The sequence below is a fragment of the Loxodonta africana genome, chromosome 1 (assembly GCF_030014295.1).
Source record: "Loxodonta africana isolate mLoxAfr1 chromosome 1, mLoxAfr1.hap2, whole genome shotgun sequence".
In the NCBI taxonomy this organism is placed as follows: Eukaryota; Metazoa; Chordata; class Mammalia; order Proboscidea; family Elephantidae; genus Loxodonta; species Loxodonta africana.
Genome location: NC_087342.1, coordinates 100,353,521 through 100,373,313, shown reverse-complemented (window position 1 = coordinate 100,373,313; position 19,793 = coordinate 100,353,521). Strand labels below are relative to the sequence as shown.

General features: G+C 40.1%; 1 protein-coding gene across 6 annotated transcripts in view; it reads left to right on the top strand.

Moving 5' to 3' along the window:
• The window catches only part of BTBD9 (BTB domain containing 9), a 461,023-nt gene that overhangs the window by 351,358 nt on the left and 89,872 nt on the right, over positions 1-19,793 (top strand). For all 6 annotated transcript variants that reach the window (XM_064285457.1, XM_023546092.2, XM_010587947.3 and 3 more), the window contains exon 9: positions 15,217-15,324. In XM_064285457.1, coding sequence (XP_064141527.1) covers positions 15,217-15,324 — 108 coding nt within the window. The remainder of the gene's footprint in view (positions 1-15,216; positions 15,325-19,793) is intronic.

Sequence of the window (19,793 nt, the reverse complement as noted above, 5' to 3'; positions counted from 1 at the left end):
TTAGTTTAGACTGTACCTTTATTTCCTACCTTGGTGCAATAACTCTTTACTGCTTAGTAAGAGCAACTTTAGTTTTCTACTTCAGAGATTGGCAAACTTTCTGTAAAAAGCCAAGTAGTAAATATTATAGGGGTTGCAGGCCATACATTCTCTCCTACAACTATTCAACTGTGCCAAATGGGTGTGGCTTTGTCCAGTAAAGCTTTATTTACAAGAACAGGCAGCCATGAGCCATAGTTTCCCAACCTCTGATCTTTTCAGCTCCCCTCCTCACTAACATATCCCACATATACAGATGAGAGTAAAGAGTTAGGGAAGCCCATTGCCTTTCATAGTTTCAAAAAATGTGTATGATATGAATAATGGAAATCAGCATTTAGTTTAGGGACAAGATACATACCATGACCCAGGACTTTTTCTACTGTGTTTTACAGAGGATGAGCTTTGGGGGCTGCCACAAGGAGGGGCCAATAGGAAGTCCTAGCAGAAGCACCAAAGGATTGACCATGTATTAAACTTTGTAACTGAAAGACAAAAAAAGGAACCGCAAATAATCTAAATTGAAATCCATCTCCCTCTCTTCTACCATTCTGCTCCCATTTAACAGATTATAAATCTGAGAGGATAAAATTGTAAAGCAAGACAGAGATAGAGTTGGGACTCCTGTCTCCATGTGATAGCACTGCTGCTCCTTAGACCAAATTGCCTTGGAATGTTCTGTGTCCATCAGAGGCTAAAGGGAGAGTCACTGGAGCCCTTCATAGTCCAAATAGGCTGAGGAGATAACTTGACCAGAAGGTTACTGAAGCCTCACCATTTTCTTCTTATTTGCTCATGCGTCCTCTTCCCTGGGGCTGCTGGGAGCCCCAAATTCCTTAATGCCCCCAAGCTGTTAGGGTGTAGACTGTGCTCGAAGCTGGAATTTTTCTAGCACCAGTTCCTTGGAGGTTACCTGAGGGCTGTTTCCCAGCCACTGACACCCAAACATTGAATTGGTGAAGAGTATTGGTTACAACAGTCTCCTGTGTGATTCAGGCTGCCCTGGCTCCAGAACAAGGTATGTTGCATTAGCCAGGTCTCCTTCTGCCCTCAGCGTGAATCTCAACGTTGGATTTTGGGGATTCAGGGCTAGAATGGGAGGTTTCCGAGAAATCTGAGCTTTCACCTAGCTAAGGCATGATTCTTCCCTAACTTGTGAACATTTCTAATTTTTTCTGTCTATACCTTTCTGAATGTCTGAGTGTGAGTCAGGGCAGTGATAATAGAGGGATGTGGTGTGTACATGTGTGTTTTGGTGACTGCAGAGTTCTCAGGATGCCTGTATAGGTGTTATCAGCTAAAAAATGATAAGAAGAAAGTAAAAAGGGGTCCCAGCAGGTAGCGTTATGGCGTATTAAAAAAAAAAAACAAAAACAAATCCATTGCTGTCAGGTTGTTTCCAACTCATAGCGACCCTGCAGGACAGAGTGGTACTGCCCCATAGAGTGTCCAAGGAGAAGCTGGTAGGTTCGAACTGCCGACCTTTTGGTTAGGAGCCAAGCTCTTAACCACTGTGCTGCCGTAGGGGAGGTAGATTTTTTTTTTTTTAATAAGGAAGGTTGAGCAGCTGACCAAAATAAACATAGTTTAATTCACAGAGTGCAGTATTCTGCTGCAGCCTCCTCTGTCCTTGAGTCAGTGTAGACTGGTCTAGCTGCAGCGGGGTCTCACACAGATATGGGGGGATTTGTTTATCTCTGCCTCCTTCACTCAGATTTTCTTCTTTCAGCCATCCAGCGTCCACCTCCAGAAAGCCTATCTTCCGTACAGGAGTTTACCTGGGTAGCTTGCCTGGAATACGTTTTGAAGGATTAGTGTACACGGCATGGAGCCCGGCCTCTGTGCCTGGTACACTCTGGTAAATATTCATGTCGGCACCTGGGAGGGTTATTTCTAAAAAGGCAGCTCGTGCAGAATACATTCCAAGGAGGGAGTGTTTCTCTCTTGTCTGACAGTTCTTCAACCAAACCAACGTGAGAGGGTGGGGGGACGCAACTCTGCAATTCTGCTGAGTATTCTTGAGACAGGAACAGCTTCCTCTCATCTTCTGTATCAGTGGGGAGAGCTTTGACCATGCCCCATGAGGGGCTTTTGTCTGGACCTCTGGCTTTGGGGAGAAAAGTACAGGTGATTCCAGAAAATAAATGGCAACTGCCCATTTAGCCTTTGGTCCTGTAACCTACATAAATTTGGTTTAATTACAGCTGTTTAGTAGAGGAAAGCTAGGGTTATTACTGTTCAGCTGAAAACATTTGAATTCAAACTTGTGATCCCAGCTTTGAAGACTTGGATCAAGAAAACCATACTGAGTGGCCAGTGATCAAAAGAATTCCATTGAGAAACATAATTAGCCATTTTTCCCTCTAGCCATTACTAAAACTTACATAAAATCTTGCCTTCTTTTCTTGCTTCTTGGCCATTCTTCAAAAGATTTATCAGACAGTTACATATTAAATTGATTAATTATCTTTTGTTTATAAGAACTTAAAATCATTGTTAGGATTTTCACCTTTATGTATCTGTAGAGATGTTACTATTATTATTCTCATTAATGTTGCCTTTATTTTAATGGTAAGTTATGTACCACATGGAAGATTGTGATTTGTCACCTTAGACTTCAAGTAGAATAATCTCCAAGCGTTTAAGAATTTTATAGCACTTGCGACTTATTATAGTTTTATTGTTCTGTTTTAGCGAGTGGTTGTTATTATATGAAAGCCTTCATACAAGAATTTCACAGAGAAGTTCACCAGAGAAGGGACTTCAAGGAAGAGATTTAAGACCAGATAGATATGAAAGAGACAGACCGACTGAATTTCATTGTACAGGACATAACAGAATAAATACTAGCTTTGGGAAGGCGATGGGAGGAAGGCAGCACTCAGTCGTGAGAGAACCTCAAGGAAGAATGAGCAACAGCTAGCACAGGTGGCCCTGTTGGAGGAGGACAGGGTCTGAATTGGATGGGCAAGTGCTTTAGAATCATTTTCAGCACGAGCTGAGGACCGCGTAGACTGTGCCCTGTGGGGAAAAGAAGATGATTGAAAGCTGGAGCAAAGGTTGAAACCCAGAACCTTGATTTGGGCAAAAAGGTCAGTCTGATAAGAAAGAGAACGAGGTGTGGGAAGATAGCACTGGCTGTGTTAAGAGAGACCAAGAGAAGAGATTTGGTGAGAACAAAAAGGGATCCTGTGCTCTAACAGGAAGAGTTTTGCCTTGTAGTTCATCCCTGCTGGAATGGTCTCTCGTCTGTAATATTCAGTCAAGCCTTTCTGCCTTGTTTTGCCCTTCCATTCTCTCTCTTTATCACTAGGTTGAGAGAATACAAAGATCTGCCTGTAGGTAAATTGTGAGTTCCCCCCACAGACACAGATTCCTGTGAGAACTGACCCAGGGGAATAGAGAGGAGCTGAGTAGCTTATTTAAATTTCTCTTTGGCTCTGCTTCTTGGTGCTTTGTAGGCTGTGTGCATGTGGGCACGTATTAGCATGTGGTCAGAGGAGGGGCAGGAGAATAAGCCAAGAGATGAAATAGCAGCCAGATTTGATGCATTTCCTAAATTATTTCTTAAATGAGACTCTCCAAAATGGTATTGGTGGGGAGGGGTAGAGGTGGTAGACTGGCTGATGGGGTGACCAGTTAGTGTTTTTGGATTGCAATGTAATTGAGTTTATGGAATATTAAAGATGCTGTCCAGTGATGAGCTACCTGGGTTTTGAGAAGGGTGGCTTATCTGTAGGTCCCTCTCCTCTTCCCTGTCCTTCCTGTCCTGTTCCCTATATCCCCGTCACTTAACTCAGTAAAGCATATGATGCGTAAGGCACTGTGTTGGGGTACCAGGAGGAATACCAGGGCCCTCAGCCATGGTCCCTACACTCAAGAAGCGACATCAGGGTGGTTCCTCCTGGCTGCACTTAGTCCTGAAAGATGAAGGGAAGGACCACTAGGAGAGGTATTATACAGGGAACCCGGAGGCAGGTAACTTTACTCCCCGACTAGTTGGGTATAGGCCCACATTGGGGCCATTTTATTCTGCAAGAGTCATAAATGTAAGTAAAAAATCAAGAAATAAAATCTTTAATACTCAGCTCATAGATTAGTGAGCCCTGAGCTCTTTAACATGCCTGTCTCTTCTTCTCACCCTCCTTATTATCTCATAGAATTGGGGACGGGACCAAAAAGCTCACACAACAGCATATTGCCCTCTGCTTTTAACAGAGATTCTGGCCTTTTCTAATCACATCAGCCCCTAATAGCCTTCCTGGCAAATGAAGCTGAAAGTGTGCTGAACCTGATACCTAGGGAGCTAAGCCCTGTGGTTTGGGCAGGACCTTGCCATTTCTGTCTCTTGCACGTCCTTCTCTGATCCTGTTGGCGAGCCAGATCAGGCAGCCTCACTGATTGTGTGGACGCATCATGAAGAGGAAGCTGCTGAGATCAAGGAAGATGGCCTTGCGGAGGAGGAGGGAATTGATGATGCCAAATTTAAACACAGGGAAAGTTCTGTAAGAGCTGGCACGCCTGCTTGGTGTGGCATTGCTGAAAGGTCTGTAATATAATGAGACTTTACCTTTTAAAACACAACAAGACCATTTGAATGGTTCCCAATATTTTAGTGTGAACATCTTGCTTAAGGAAGGGGCTATATTGGAATGAGTCACCTTGAAAAAGAGAAGAAAATGGCGTTTTTTCTGAAGGGCTTCTTGGCCTGGACAAGATTTTCTCTTACATCTACGCTGAAAGCATAAACTGAAAGAATTTTCATCAAATTGAACTGTGTAGCATGAAATCTAGATCGTAAGCCTGGCCAAAGCATATTTGTTAAAAAAGAGTTGACCAAGTGATTGAATAATCTGTAAAAGACTGTTTGGGCAGTCTTAAGCCACGTAAGAAAATTAGCCACGTAACTTGCGAAAATAGATTTGCCTTGAAAGCAGGAAATGTGCTGATAATTTTTTTTATGATGTTTTCAAATGTGATAATGTATGCAAAAACATTCTGAAAGCGGTAAGGTCTGTGTGAATGTGAGGTGGGATTATGATTAGTTGTTCACCATTCACTCCACACTCAGTACTTATTAAACATGACAGTTGCAGCCATGCTGTTTGGTGGCATGGTGCTAGCTTTTACGTTATCACACAAAACTTGAAATTAAAGACTTCATTCCTTCAAGGAGTAAAAAGATGGTCTCAATTAGCTGTTAAAGGCTAGTGGGTTTGCATTGTCTCAAAGTTTTGTAAATTTTTGTTTCATCCAGCTACCCATAGTTGTGTCCTGCAGACATGTTCACCACTGATATTCCTCTGCCTGGATTATACTGTATCAAGTGTAAGATTTGACAGGGAGAGAAAACCTCCTTTTGTTCATAGCCCCTTGGTCTATAAGCCAGCCTACACAGTGGAGTCCAAGTGTATACCTTGCCTTTTCCTCACCTTGTTTTCATCCTGGGGCTTCGTTGACTAAGCACAGAATGTATATATACCGGGTATCTGAGAGCCTGAGCTTGTCTTTTCCCTGGCCAGCTGGAAACAGATGTTCTTAACCAGTTTCATTGCGTCTTCTTCTCTTAAGGAAATCACCATCTGTGTCCCAGATATGAGAGACTAAACAGGATTAGTCAGTACATATACTTTCTGATGTTGTCTAACGTATTTCCCAAGAACCCATCCCATCTGGCCAGCAGCCTGTATTTCCCTGCTCCTGTTGTGAGAAGAAAGCTGGCGTCGCCTTTGTCCTGAAAGGTCGTGTCCCATTGAGAGGCAGGGCTCCTGTTGTGGAAGCTCCTCGTGACTTCTCATGTCTGCAATCTGCAGAGCAGCCACCTGGTCCACTTCACACACGTTTGATAAAACATTGTTACTTGGTTCTAGCCTCCTGCTGAGAATCTCATTTTGGGCTTGCAGTCCTCCAGCAGCTCTTCTCAGCTTGATCTTGTTCCCCACCTGAGGATGAAGCTACATAATCGAGCCCTGTGATACCTGACAATAAAGATCCTTCTCATCTTCGGGAAAATCCCAGTTTCTCACCAGTAATGTTGTTTCTTTGAAGCTATATTAATTCCTTGTGGCAGCTGTTACAGGCTCCCTTCTGCCTCTTGATAGCAGAGATTGGAATAGAGCCTCTGATATGTTGTCTTTCTGCTGCTCATCCAGAAGAGTGAGAATTGGACATGTGCTGCAAATTCCCTTTCTGGCTACAGTTTCCTACCTTTCTCCCTCACCTTCATGTCCGCCAAATCTGTTCTTGCTTCATGACCTCCTGTCCCTTGCTCCCTCTGTTCTGAAAGTTAGTCATCCCTCTTCTGAGTCCACTTAATTCCTTACCAGTCTAGAGCTGGTAGATACTCTTAGTTGCCCTTCATTTCCCTGACCCTGCACTGTATCCTTCTTGTCTCTGTCGACTCGGCCTTCTCTCTGCTCCCCAGGTATCACTGCAGAAGAGAGGTATAAACTACAATGATTGTTCCATCTCAGCAGGCCTCACGGAGCCCATTCCAAAGCCTGTTTTGCCTTCCAAGCCCCATGCTGCAGTCCTGCCACCCTCAGCTTCTACAGAGAATCTTCTTTCATTTGCGAATGAAAAGATTGTCATCAAAATTGAGTTCTTTCACCATCTCTATTCTTCACCTCACTGTTTTCCTGGTCCCATAGCCATCACGTCATCATCGTCTTCCTTATCATCCTCATTGTTGTAACCAAAACCAAACCCATTGCTGTCAAGTTGATTCCAACTCATCGGGACCCTATAGGACAGAGTAGAATTGCCCTGTAGGGTTTCCGTTGAGCGGGCATGCCTTCTCTGTCCTACGCAGTCTGCTAAGAGCTTATCTTAGGCCCTTTTGATTCCAAGTGGCAGAAAACAAGTAAAAATAGCTTAAGCCATAAATGGTGACTTTATTAAAATGATTGAGAGATTGATTTCCCATAGAATAAAAGAAAAACCTCATTGCCATTGAGTCAATTCCAACTCACAGAGACCCTATACAACAGAGTAGAACTGCCTCATAGGGTTTGCTAGGGTGGGAACTCTAGTGGCCCTCATAAGGACTGAAACCAGATGTTGGAATTCTGTTAGAAGCCCAGGCAGCCCTTCCTGGGGCCACACTGTCTGTCTTCTCTCCTCACTGTAGATGGCTTTCTTTGCTTCTTTGTGCCTTAGATGAAAGAAAGTCACCACAGACTATTCTGTCTGCATTTTCATCATTTTGTCTGAAGTGAACAGGGCCAGTTAAGCTAGAATCTCACATATGTCTAACTTTCTGAGAGAGGAAATCTGACTGGTACAGTAAACGGGTCATGTGTCTTCCTTGACTGCAGTCAGGTCTGCAGGACAAGTTGGAGCTCACTCCACCTCTCCCTAGGGGATGGGCTGGGAGACAGCCCTCGAAAAGAAGAGTTACTATCCAGTGGACAGGTACTGCCCCCAAATCTCTGCTGTATGTGCTGTAACAGAATAATAAACTATAGGGACGGGAGGAGCCCTTAGAAATCATCAAATCCAGACCTTTCGTTTGACAAGGGATGAAACTGAAGTATAGATGAGTTAAATGACTTGTCTAATGTTCCTTAGTAGGTACTTAGTAAATAGTGACTTGTTGAATGGAAGAACAGTCATTTCTGAAGACTTTCCACAACCTTTAATAAAGAAAAATCTATATAAAATTTTGAGGTCAGGCATATCTGATTTTGACTGAGATTAGGAATGGATTTGATAATAAATTATTACTGTATTGCTAAAATCCTGGCAGGTGATCTTCCTTTAGTTGCCTGTTTTCACCCAGATGAGAAAAGTATTAGAACAGCAGGAGTCGGGACTCCGGGCCTTCCAGTGGAGACTCCCACAAACGGTGGACGGTTAGAACCAGACAGAACAGGCACTTGCTCCTGGTCTTAGCACCAGCCCAGTGGAGAAGCTGTTGATCTCAACTCTTCTACCTCAGCCGTTGTTCTCAGTCTGGCACAGAATCAATCCATTAAGAAAGGGATGAAAAAAATGCCGTTCAGCACAACATAGTTTGTCATCGCATGCATAATGCAGACTTTCCAATTAGAATGCTACAGTTTGGAAACTTCTTCACAGACTGATGAGAGAGCAATTATTTTAGAGAAGGGAAAACTCAGTCCACTGAGTTTGCCTCAAGTCACTTCTGACTCAGGCCGCAAAGACAAGAGTTTTGAAAACATATTTGCTATTGAATTTTGTATAAAAACACCAGCAAGGAGAGCAATTAGTTGCTGTAAACCGAACCCCCAGTAATCAATGGTATGCAGCCAGCCAGAGCATTTATGGAAGATGTAAGCAAAATCACGTCTGCTAATCAATTAAAAAGAAAAAAACCCAGCACTTCACTGCTTTTAAGGGAAATGTCACATTGAGAATAGGGAAGATGGAGGAGAGGACATTTAGTATTACCAGGTATTTCACGCAGTGCTCATTAGGTAGAGGGTTTGTAGCAACAGCTAAACGGAGACCCGAGCTGCATCGATAGATCTTGGCCAGCAGCTTGCTTTATTCCACTGTCTTTGAAAATGGCTTCGAATGTACGGGTGGAGGTATGTGAGTATATGGGCGCTTCTCTCAGTTAAGGTCAGAGGGAGTGTGGACTGTCCTGAACAAGCTCACTGGGCAAACATTCTCAGCCAGATTAAAAGTCAGAATTATGTCTGTGTTGTTGGAGGTACAAAGGCAGAGAGACAGCTTCGCTGGCAGGGAAAGAAGTGAAAGGAGTTGGTGAGATTTTCGGTTGTGCCTTATTAGAGCAAAATTCCTCTCCAGTCGGGTGAGTAGGGGGAGATTGAGTCAGCTTTTCCTTTAGTGCCCTTAAGCTGCTCTTGCTTTTTTCCATTGAATCCACAAAGGGGTATTCTTTCCAGCTTAAGCCTGAATTCCAAGCAAATATGCACCTTGGCACATGAATTAGAATCCATCTTAAAAATTACAAAGCGTAGTGAGTCTGAGCCCTAGGCTCTATAACGGGAGATCCCTCAATGTCCCTTTTCCATCCTGGAGTCACTATGACCCCACATTGCAAGCCCCCAAACTAAAAAAAAAAAAAAAAAACCAAACCTGTTGCTGTCAAGTCACTTCTGACTCATGGCGACCCCACGTATACAGAGTAGAACTGCTCCTTAGGATTTTCAAGACTGTGACCTTTCAGAAGCAAACCACCAGCCTTTCTCCCGAGGCATCTCTGGCTGGGTTCAAACCACCAACCTTTTGGTTAGTAGTCAAGTGCTTAATCATTTGCACCACCCAGTGACTCCTTGCAAGGTCCTCCCCCCGCAAAAAAAACGAAACCCACTGCCGTCAAGTCGATTCTGACTGACAGCGACCCTATACCCCAGAGACTCTTCATAGAGGACTAGAGAGGCAATGTCTCAGCCAGTCTGTGCACTTGGCTGCTGTTCAGAAAACAAAAATTCATGCCAGGAGAAATTATTGAGGTAAAGATCGATGGACTAGGCTAATAAAAATTAATATCTTCAGCATGCAAACTGAGATAGGCAGTGGATTAATATCCTTGAATACAGAGGGCATTTTGTAAGTCATTAACAAGAAGATAAATATACCGGTAGAAAATGGATGAAATATTCAATTTCAGTGGTAACTAAAGAATTGCAAATTAAAATGAGATGTATTTCTTCTATCAAATTGACAGTATTTTAAAAGATAATACAACAGTATTGGTGATGACGCGTGGAAACAGGCATTCTCATACTCTGCTGGTACCAGCTGCCATCAAGGCGACTCTGACTCATGGCAACCCCGTATATGTCAGAGTAGAACTGTGCTCTGTAAAATAGGCTTTTCAGTGACTGATTCTTCACAAGCAGATCACCAGGCCTTCTTTTCAAGGCGTCTCTGGGTGGACTTGAGCCTCCAACCTTTCACTTAGCAGCCGAGCATGTTACCGTTTGTACCACTCGGGGATTCCTGACTATCATTAGTACAGACTTTTGTTTGGGGAAGTGTGCAGCTATTTGGTAATACATATGAAAGCCTCAAAATGCTTATATGTCCTGCTCCAAAATTTTCACTTATAGAGACTTTCAAAGGCAGTGATCACAGAATTAAGAATGTTCATCAGAGTTTTCCTAACGGTGAAAGATTATAAACTACCTAGGTGTCTAATGATAAGCTATTGATTAAATAAATTATAGGGTAACCATACACCAAAATATTAAGAGGCCAATAAATACAATGTAGAAGAATATTTGATGATACAAAAAGGTGCTCATAGTAGATTTTAAGCAAAAGAAGCAAGTCAGCAAGTCACAAACAATATAGTAGATTTTAAGCAAAAGAAGCAAGTCAGCAAGTCACAAACACACAGCAAGTACAGTGTGTTTGAGTTTATAAAATTACTGGAATTATAGGTGATTTTCATTTTAAAATAATAACTTGCCTTAAAACAAATTAGAGGACTTTATAGAATAAGCTACTTTAGAGCATGATATGTACAACTTAAAAAAAAATTATTTTAATATATGTCTCTACTAGAACATTTATGATACTTACAATTGGTCTTCCTTTTTTATCTTCCTCATATCTGAAATCCCCAGGGCAGTCTTTCTCCATGAAATATTTTAAGTTCTATCCAAAAGGGGACTGGTTACTCTGATAAAAACACTAATTCATGCTTATCCGGAAGGTGATAAACCTAGCTTTCCATAATAATCCAAAATCTCATTGGGAAAATAGCTTTAACATTGTCTCCCAACAAACTTATTACTAGGACTGTTAAATGAAGATACTTATTAATTAAACTGAAGTTTTTGTTTTCTGGTTTTATTTTACTCTGGCAAAGTTATGGATAATCTCAGCCCAGAGCATACATGGAACATATGTCAAGAACACAGCCCAGGTGGTTAGAGTAGAGTTTTTAAAAAGAGAAATACGGAAGGCCTTTCTCAAGAGGCTTATAATCAAACTCAGAGCCAGACAAACATAGACACAAAAAAATATACTTTAAAAAATTATTTATAACTTGGAATTGATCAAAGATCTAAATTTAAGAAAGAGCTAAAACCATAAAACTCTTCAAAGAAAACATAGGGGCAAATCCTCATGACCTTAGATTTGGCAGTGATTTCTTAAATATGACACCAAAAGCATGAGCAACAAAAGAAAAAATAAGATAAATTGGACTTCATAAAAATTTTAAACTTGTACATCAAAGGGCATTACCAAGAGAGTGGAAAGACAGCCCACAGAATAGGAGGAAATAGTTGCAAATCACATATTCAATAAGAGTTTAATATTGTAGGATATTATATAAAACAACTCAATAACAAAGAGACAAACAACCCAGTTTAAAAAATGATCAAAGGACTTGAATAAACATTTCTCTAATGGAGATATACAAATGGCCAATAAACAAGTGAAAAATGTTCAACATCATTAGTGATTAGGGAAATGCAAATCAAAACCACAGTGAGATACTGCTTCACACCTACTAGGATGGCTATATTATACAAAATATTAAAAAAAAAAAAAAAAAAAACAAGTAATGGTGAGAATATGGAGAAATTGGAACCCTCTTCCACCACTGGTGGGAATGTAAAATGGTTCAGCCACGGTGGAAGAGAGTTTGGTAGTTCCTCAAAAGCTTTAAATATAGGGTTACCATATGACCCAGCAATTCCACTCCTAGGTATATACCAAAAGATTTGAAAACAAGGACTCAGATACGTATACACCAATTTTATAGAAGTATTATTCACAATAGCCAAAAAGTAGAAACAACTCAAGTGTCCATCAAGAGATGAATGGGTAACAGGATTGGATTTCTGGGTTTGACCATAGTCTCTTGGGACAGGTTGGTCAGTTATGTTCTACATCCTAGTTTGGTGAGTAGTGTTTGGGGTCTTAAAAGCTTGCGAGCAGCCGTCTAAGATACAACTATTGGTCTCTACTCGTCCAGAGCAAAAGAAAAGGAAGGAAACCAAAGACTCAAAGAACAAACTAGCCTGCAGCAGAAATAGTTTACATGAACCATGACCTCATCTAATCGGAGACCGGAAGAACTAGGTGGTGCCCGCCTGCCACTACTGACCATTTTAATCATCAAGACCACAATAGGTGGAAACTGATAGAATGGGAGAAAAATGTGGAACAGAAGCTCAAATCCTTTAAAAAAAAAAAAAAAAAAAAAACCAGACCTACTGGACTGGTTGAGACTGGAGGATTTCCCAAGACTTTTGCCCTGAGATACTCTTCAAGCCTTGAACCGAAACTAACCCCTCAGGTCACCTTGTAACTAAATAACAAAATGACTCAAAGTATAATGATTATCACCAATAAGTATGGGGCTGCTTTTGAAAATTACCTATGCGACATCAAGTAGTCATCAATAACTTTAAAACAAAGATGAGAATGTAAGGGCCTAGGGAAGCTAGATTAATAGAAATGGAACAACCGGAGCAGAAACAATGACAACATTTATACATTGTGAAGAAGGAAACCAATGTCACTTAACAAATTGTGCATAAATTGTTGAGTGGAAACTTAAACTGCTGTGTAAACCTTCACCGAAAACACAATAAAATATTGTTTAAAAAAAAAGATGAATAGATAAACAAAATTTGGTATGTACATACTATGGAGTATTATTCAGCTATAAAAAGGAATGAAGTTCTTATACATGCTATGACATGGATGAGCCTTGAAAACATTATGCTAAGTGAAGTAAACCAGACACAAAAGGACAAATATTCTATTTGCTAGACAAATTCTTAGCAACATAAAGTAGGTTAGAGGTTACCAGGGGCTGGAGGGAGAGGGGGGATGGGGAATTATTGCTAAACGGTTACAGAGTTTCTGTTTGAGGTGATTAGAAAGTTTTGGAGATAGGTAGTGGCGATCGTTATACAACACTGTCAATGTAATTAATGCCAATGAATTGTACACTTAAAATGGCAAATTTTATATGTACAAATTATATGTATACACACACATATATATACTTATATATAACCTCCACAATTTTTGAAAGTGGGGAGAAAAGACTAGCACATACCAAAAAAGTTACTCATGATAAATATAAATTAGCATAAGCTAACTGCATAAAGGAGCCTTGGTGGCACAGTGGTTAAGAACTCAGGTTGCTAACCAAAAGGTCAACAGTTCAAATCCACCAGCAGCTCCTTGGAAACCCCATGGGACAGTTCTACTCTGTTTCATAGGGTCGCTATGAGTTGGAATTGACTTGATGGCAACCGGTTTAACTGAATAAAAGTGCTGAGAGCTCTAGAATAATATTTCAGAAAAAGACTAATGAGGGAAATGATTCATTTTCTTACCAAGCCAGCTGGTGTCGTCTAAGAGTAGAATTACTGAACACTTAAAAACAACACAGTAGAATCCTTTCTGAGAATACTTTGAGAGATTAAAATCTCAGGTGAATAAAAGGGAATCAGTGTGTGTAATCTGTTTTCTTAAAACCTTATAACAGTTTATACACTAAAAGATGAATCTCCAAATATTAGATATTGTTGGTCTAGTTGATAGCAAACAGAATTACAATTGGAAACAAGTAACAAAGGGTGAGGGGAGAGAGCCATTCCTAATCTTCAATAATAGGTTTATAGGCTGCACTCATGCAAGGGATTTTCATTGATGTCAGTTGCAAGATTAAGGGAAAATAATACAAGCTACTTTTATAGGGAGATAGGCTATATAGGTTGTAAATTATGACCCAGGTACATGAACGGAGAGTAACAGAAACATATGGCGAGGGATCACAGAAATGGGCTCCAGATTGGTATTGTAGGGTTGGACCCTGTCTCCACTACTCACTAGTTGTATGATTTAGGCAAGTTTTCAGTTTTAAGCCTCAATTTCACCATCTATAATTTGATGAGAATAATAATGCTTGCTAAGAGGATTTTTGGAAGAATTTAATAAGATAAATTATATAAAGCATTTAACTCAGAGCCTGGTACACTGTAAACATTAAGGAAATGTTGGCCATCATATCATTGTTATTGTTGTTATAAATAATGCATTCGTTCAGCATTCATTGAGCGTAGTCCCTGTGTGAAACACTGTGCTACCTACTGGGTGTATCAAAATCAGTAAGAGATAGGCATTGTCTTCAGGGAGCCCACTCTATTCTAGCTGGTGGAGGAAGCAAATATCCATGGCCAACTATCAAGCAGTAAGGTAGATATCTTGTACAGGAAGGACTTTTGAGGCTGAAATTATGGAGAATAGTGATATATCTCCCTGTGGCACTTGCCTTCTAGAAGCAAAACTCTAGACCACTTAAACCACAAGTATGATTCCATATTGCAATGTTTAGATTTTTTTATTGTTTATTTTTTAAGTTGAGGACTGACATACGTACAGTGTACAAATCTTAGCTCAGTTAATGCCTTTATATCCATGGAACTACCAGTCAGATCAAGATTAGCACATTTCAAGAAGAAAAAAATATTAGCACATTTCCAGCATCCTAGAAGGTTCCCTCATTGCTGTTTCTCACGGAGAAGTAATACCTCCCTGAGAAGTAATCACTATTCATATTCCTGGCACCATAGATAAAATTTGTCTGTTTTTGAGCTTCATGTAAATGGAACCATACAGTCAATACTTAGGTTCCTATCTGGGCAGAAAAAGGGGAGAAGAAGAACAGAACCAATATAATCTCTGAATAATAACATTTTACTAATAATATGTTTGCCTGTGTCTCCAAATCAGATAATCTTAACAAAGTTATATAAAAACATGATAATAAAGGTCGTAGGGGCACGCTAATTATCACCAATTAGAAAGCACAGATTCTCCCATGAATAATGTTCCCAAGGGTGGTACCTTCTGTCAATCCAGCCATTTGGGGATGAGAGCTTGAAGAATTGGGAAGGACGATTTGCAGACATCTTCTCCCTCCCAAACCCATTTGAAAAGCTTTACCACTTGGGGGACAGAGGCTGCCTGGGATCAGGTGACTTGGGAAATAAGCTGATAAAGGAACAAACCTTCGCTGTAGACTGACTCTACTTGCTCTCTTAATACTTTTATTGGGTATTCACTTTCTTTCTCTAGTACTGGAAGTGTGATAGGGCATAGGGGACAGCTGGGAGGGATAGAGTAGACATAGACTCACCCACACCTACAGCCTAACGATACAACCTGTTAGAACATTTGTACCATCCTTATGTTTTTCTCTTTGTTCAGGTTATTACTTTGGGACTGTGATGATCGAAGCTATAGCTACTACGTTGAGGTTTCTACCAACCAGCAACAGTGGACCATGGTGGCTGACAGAACTAAAGTCTCCTGCAAGTAAGTTACTTTCTTTCAGAAATTTATTCCAATTGAAAAGACAGACTCTTTTCCTATGGATTCAGAAGGTTCCAATGAATATTCACGAAACTCCAAGTTACGTTCATATTTGGAGATTGAAAACATATTCCTATGACTTTATTTCTGTTTTGACTATTAAATACTTAGATAAGAATTTACTTTATGTGACCAAACAAGCTTTCCCTATCTCATGGTTTGAACTTGACTCACACTATTAGAAAGGACATGTGTACCTAAGCAGGAAAGAAAGATACTTCACTTACACAAGCCTATGTCCCCCCACACTCCATGTTACTCCTGTTAGGTTTTTTTATTTCTTTGGAGAAATTTGCTGAAGTGATACACACTTCAGTAGTTATTCTGGGATTCCGTTCTACTCCCCACCCTCACATCATTATCAGGGTTAGCTTTAAATATTCATCTCATCACAGTGTTAGCCAAGCTGTCATCTAAACTAAGGAAATGCCTTGTACCTTAGGTTCTCCATAGGCAGACAGAGATATTTAACCCCTATGGCATCGGGCTCACATGGTTGCAAGGGAAGCTAAGAGGGAGGATTGTATGGATTCTGACCAGGCTAGAATAACAGTACATGAAAAGAGTTCATTATCTTTACGAGCAGAGCTAGATTCTCCGGGAAGCAAGATTATAGCAAAGGGCCATGATTTCTTAATAGCATTAATGGTAGCATGTTTAATGTACAGTCTGACACCATCATTAGAGTGAGCCTCATGCTGTTGTCACAGTAATTATCATATAGCATGTTTATATTAGGGTAACATTTGCTACTGTAACAAAGCCCCAATATTTCAGTGGCTTAACATAGTAACATTTCTCAGTCCAGTGAGGGTGTTCCTGGATGTTAGGTGGCTCTTCTCCACAAGTGATTAAAGAACCCAGGCATCTTCCTTTTTGTGGCTCTGCCATCGCCTTGGGTCTCTTCATTAAGCTGGCAGAACATAAAGAAGACATGCCTGCTTCTGAGAAGCCCTGGTCTAGGTTTGGTGCACATCCCTTCTACTTACATCCACTGGAGAGAACTAGTCACTTTGTCACATCTAAGAACTAGCAGGACTGAGACATCTAGTCAGTCTCTGGCTAGACAGCCACTACCCAGTGGAGCATAGATTTTGTGATTATCTCTGCCACAGTATGTAAGAAAACTTAACAATTATTCAGTAACTTGCATGGCAGCACTGTTCAGGAATTTTTTCTCACTTTGTCCTCAATAAAGAACACCTTGTAACAATTATCTTCATTTTCTAAAGGAGAAAATGAAGCTCAGAGAGGCTAAATGTCTTTTCCAAGGAACAGAGAGCCAAGATTTAACCCAGGGCCCTTTCTACTGTACCACATTGCTTCTTATTACCCAAAGCATTGCTAAAGAGGGTGAAACCAAGCTGTACGACAAAAGGGGGAAATGGAGAGGCTAACATTTCCAAGCTGCTGGAACACTTTTTATGTGATAGGAAGTCTGTCAAGGCCCATGAACAATTGCCCATTTATCTTTACAGTGTAATTTCTTATTGGGTATCTAGCGCACAGACCCTCTGTTTCCTCAGAGCTCACCGCCATCTCCATAGCTTACTCTTTCCCACCACCTAGCTCTTCTGTCTTTTCATTAACATAAACTGGATTGTAAACTCCTCATGGGAGAGAACCGATCCTCATCTCTTTCTTTTATGTCCCCCTGTTGGAGATGCTATATAATGTGGGTTTCTAACAAGAACTGACTGACTATTGACCACGTACATGTAATAATGATTTTGTATTTAAATAAATTTTCCTTGATTAAAAAACCTGTTCACTCATTAGATTAGATCCTCTCCCAGTAGCTTTGCATTAAGTTATCAGCACCTTTTTTTCCTCTTTTTTTATTTTTGTTTCCTTTCCTTGGTAGATATAAATAATTTATATGTTTTCAACTTTGTATTTTAGCACTTAGGTGCTACAGCGATGCGTGTTTTACAAATTAATAAATAATATATCAGAAGAACAAGACTAGTAACAAGAAGGCAAAGTGTCTGTTAATAGTCTAAGAGTCAGTGGGACCAAAGGTGATGATTTCGTGTTTATAAGAGTAACCTGAATCTGTTGTGTATCCCGTCTTCTAGTTAGGTCTTAAGAAATATAGCAGGAGATATGCAGATAATAAAAACAGAAAGCTTTTCCTTTCTAACTTAATATACCCCAGAGCAGACCTCAAGAGAGGATTCTGTTAGCTTCAAGAATTGTAGCCTTTGCTTCATTGAAATAAAGTGTGTGAGTCACGTTATAAATGAAATTAGTTAGGATCTTTAAAGATCACAGCGCTGCCTCTTGGTAGTATTCTTCGTAACCAAGAAATCAGAGGGTAGATTTTTACTGTCCTCGGAAAAACCTCTAGGAAATGATTCTCCAGTGTCTCCTTCTAAGTCTCTCTGCTCCGGGGGTGGACCATTTCCCTTTATATCCATCTTAAGTCCTTTCCACAGTGGGAGCTTCTCTTGTTTTGCCTTCAGGGGAAAGGGTAATTTTCTATTGTAGATAATCTTATTTTTGTATTGACTGATTTTTAAAAATTACTTTCTTACCGCTATTTATTCATGTAAATTAGCCTTTTACCCTTTAAGCGTCCTTCACAAACCTCACTATGCCATCATTGATTCCTTTTCTCTGCTGTCTTTTAAATTTTGAACCCTAAATCTGTGTCAATACAGTAAGATACTAACATCAGTTTTTAAATTATAAATGTGAAGCATGTACATGGAAAATTAAACAATTCAGAAGGGTATTAAAAAAAAACCCAAACCTGTTGCTGTCAAGTCAATTCCGACTCCTAGTGACCTTGTAGGCCAGAGTAGACACTGCCCCATAGGGTTTCCAAGAAGCGCCTGGTAGATTCAAACTGCCAGCCTCTTGGTTAGCAGCTGTAGCTCTTAACCACTACAACAGCAGGGTTTCTAGAAGGGTGTAAACAATGACAAAATTTTACCTTCCCATCTTCTGTTCCATGGCTCTGAGGTTACTACTTTTGACCATTTCTTTTTTTGTTTTTATAAATTCTCAACTATAAATAATGTTTTTGTGACTACTTACTAATGCATCACTTTTACTAATTCCTTGCTACAAAAAAATGAAGAAATTTAATTGATTTAACCACTCTCCATTTTTTGTTAGTTGTGTTTTTCTTTTTAGTTATACTGTTATGTAATCTTTTAAAATTACTCAATTTACTTAAATTTCTATTTTTTGTAGACAGTGTTTCTTGACTCCCAGCTATGTTGATGAAGAAATTACCACCCCTATATTTTCCTCTATCTTTACCCTTTCTACTTTCCATCTGCTATTAGCTATGCCTGCACTGACATTGTGAAGATTGATGATACTTTTATAGTCTGTCCTATAACTTATAGTTCAATCCTCTGTATGTTAACTATAAACAGACTCTGAAAAGGGAAGACCACTAAGATTTCATCATCATAATATGATTATGTAAACATTGTTTGCTACAGATCTAGTCATTTGTTGGATGTAAGGTGAGGGAAACGTTATTCTACGTATTCTGTGTCACTAAACTTGTGTCCCTTTTGCAAAAACTGTATTGTGTTCAGATAAAACCGATTGGGTTTTCTTACACATGCTCAGAATCATTCCATATGTTAAATAGCTTTATATTAGGCAGATTTTTGTTTTCCGGAGTTTCTAATTGCCTATTTTTCTTGTTACAGAAGTTTCTAAAGAATACTGTTCGTTAGTTGATTAATTGAACAGACTGCTGCCTAGGCCTACTTTACATCTGTGATCCTGAAATTTCTTTTTCTTTCCTGTCTAGATTGGTTCTGCTGTCTCTTGGATTTCTTTTTTCTTTTTGTGGAATGTGGGTAAAGGGGTAAGCTATTTTCCCTTCACATAGAAGTTGACCTCGCGCTCCGTTACTTTTCTAGATCTTTCCCCTGGAAACCTGAAAGAAATGGAATGTCAGCTGTCTTATTAGGCAGTATCACTTATGATAAAAATTACCCAGTTGGTAAATTGCATCTGACCTGAGAGGACTATAAATAAACTGTAAATACCTGGTAAGGAACCATACCTTTGGACTTCCTTGAGTGCAATGACTTTTGTAATTGGGCATGTCCCTTGTGAAGACTCTGGAAACCATGGTTTTGGAGTTGTTACAAGAAATATTAGTTTCTCTTTGGAATGTGAGGCTTCTAAGCCAGAGTGATTCCATATTTGTGCAGCGTGAGTCTTATACACACCTACCTGAGCTGTTGCCTACAGGCCATAAAGAATAGCTTCTGGGCAGTTGTGTACACTGCTACAAGGACTCCCACTGTGGAAAAATGCCTTCCGCTGTCCTGATGCCATGCTGTGTTTCCTATTCTCTATTAGGGTGACTCTGAAGCCAAGTATACCCTGCTTGGGTCTTCTGAGTCTGAACATTTAGTTAAGAAGACCCCTGTGGA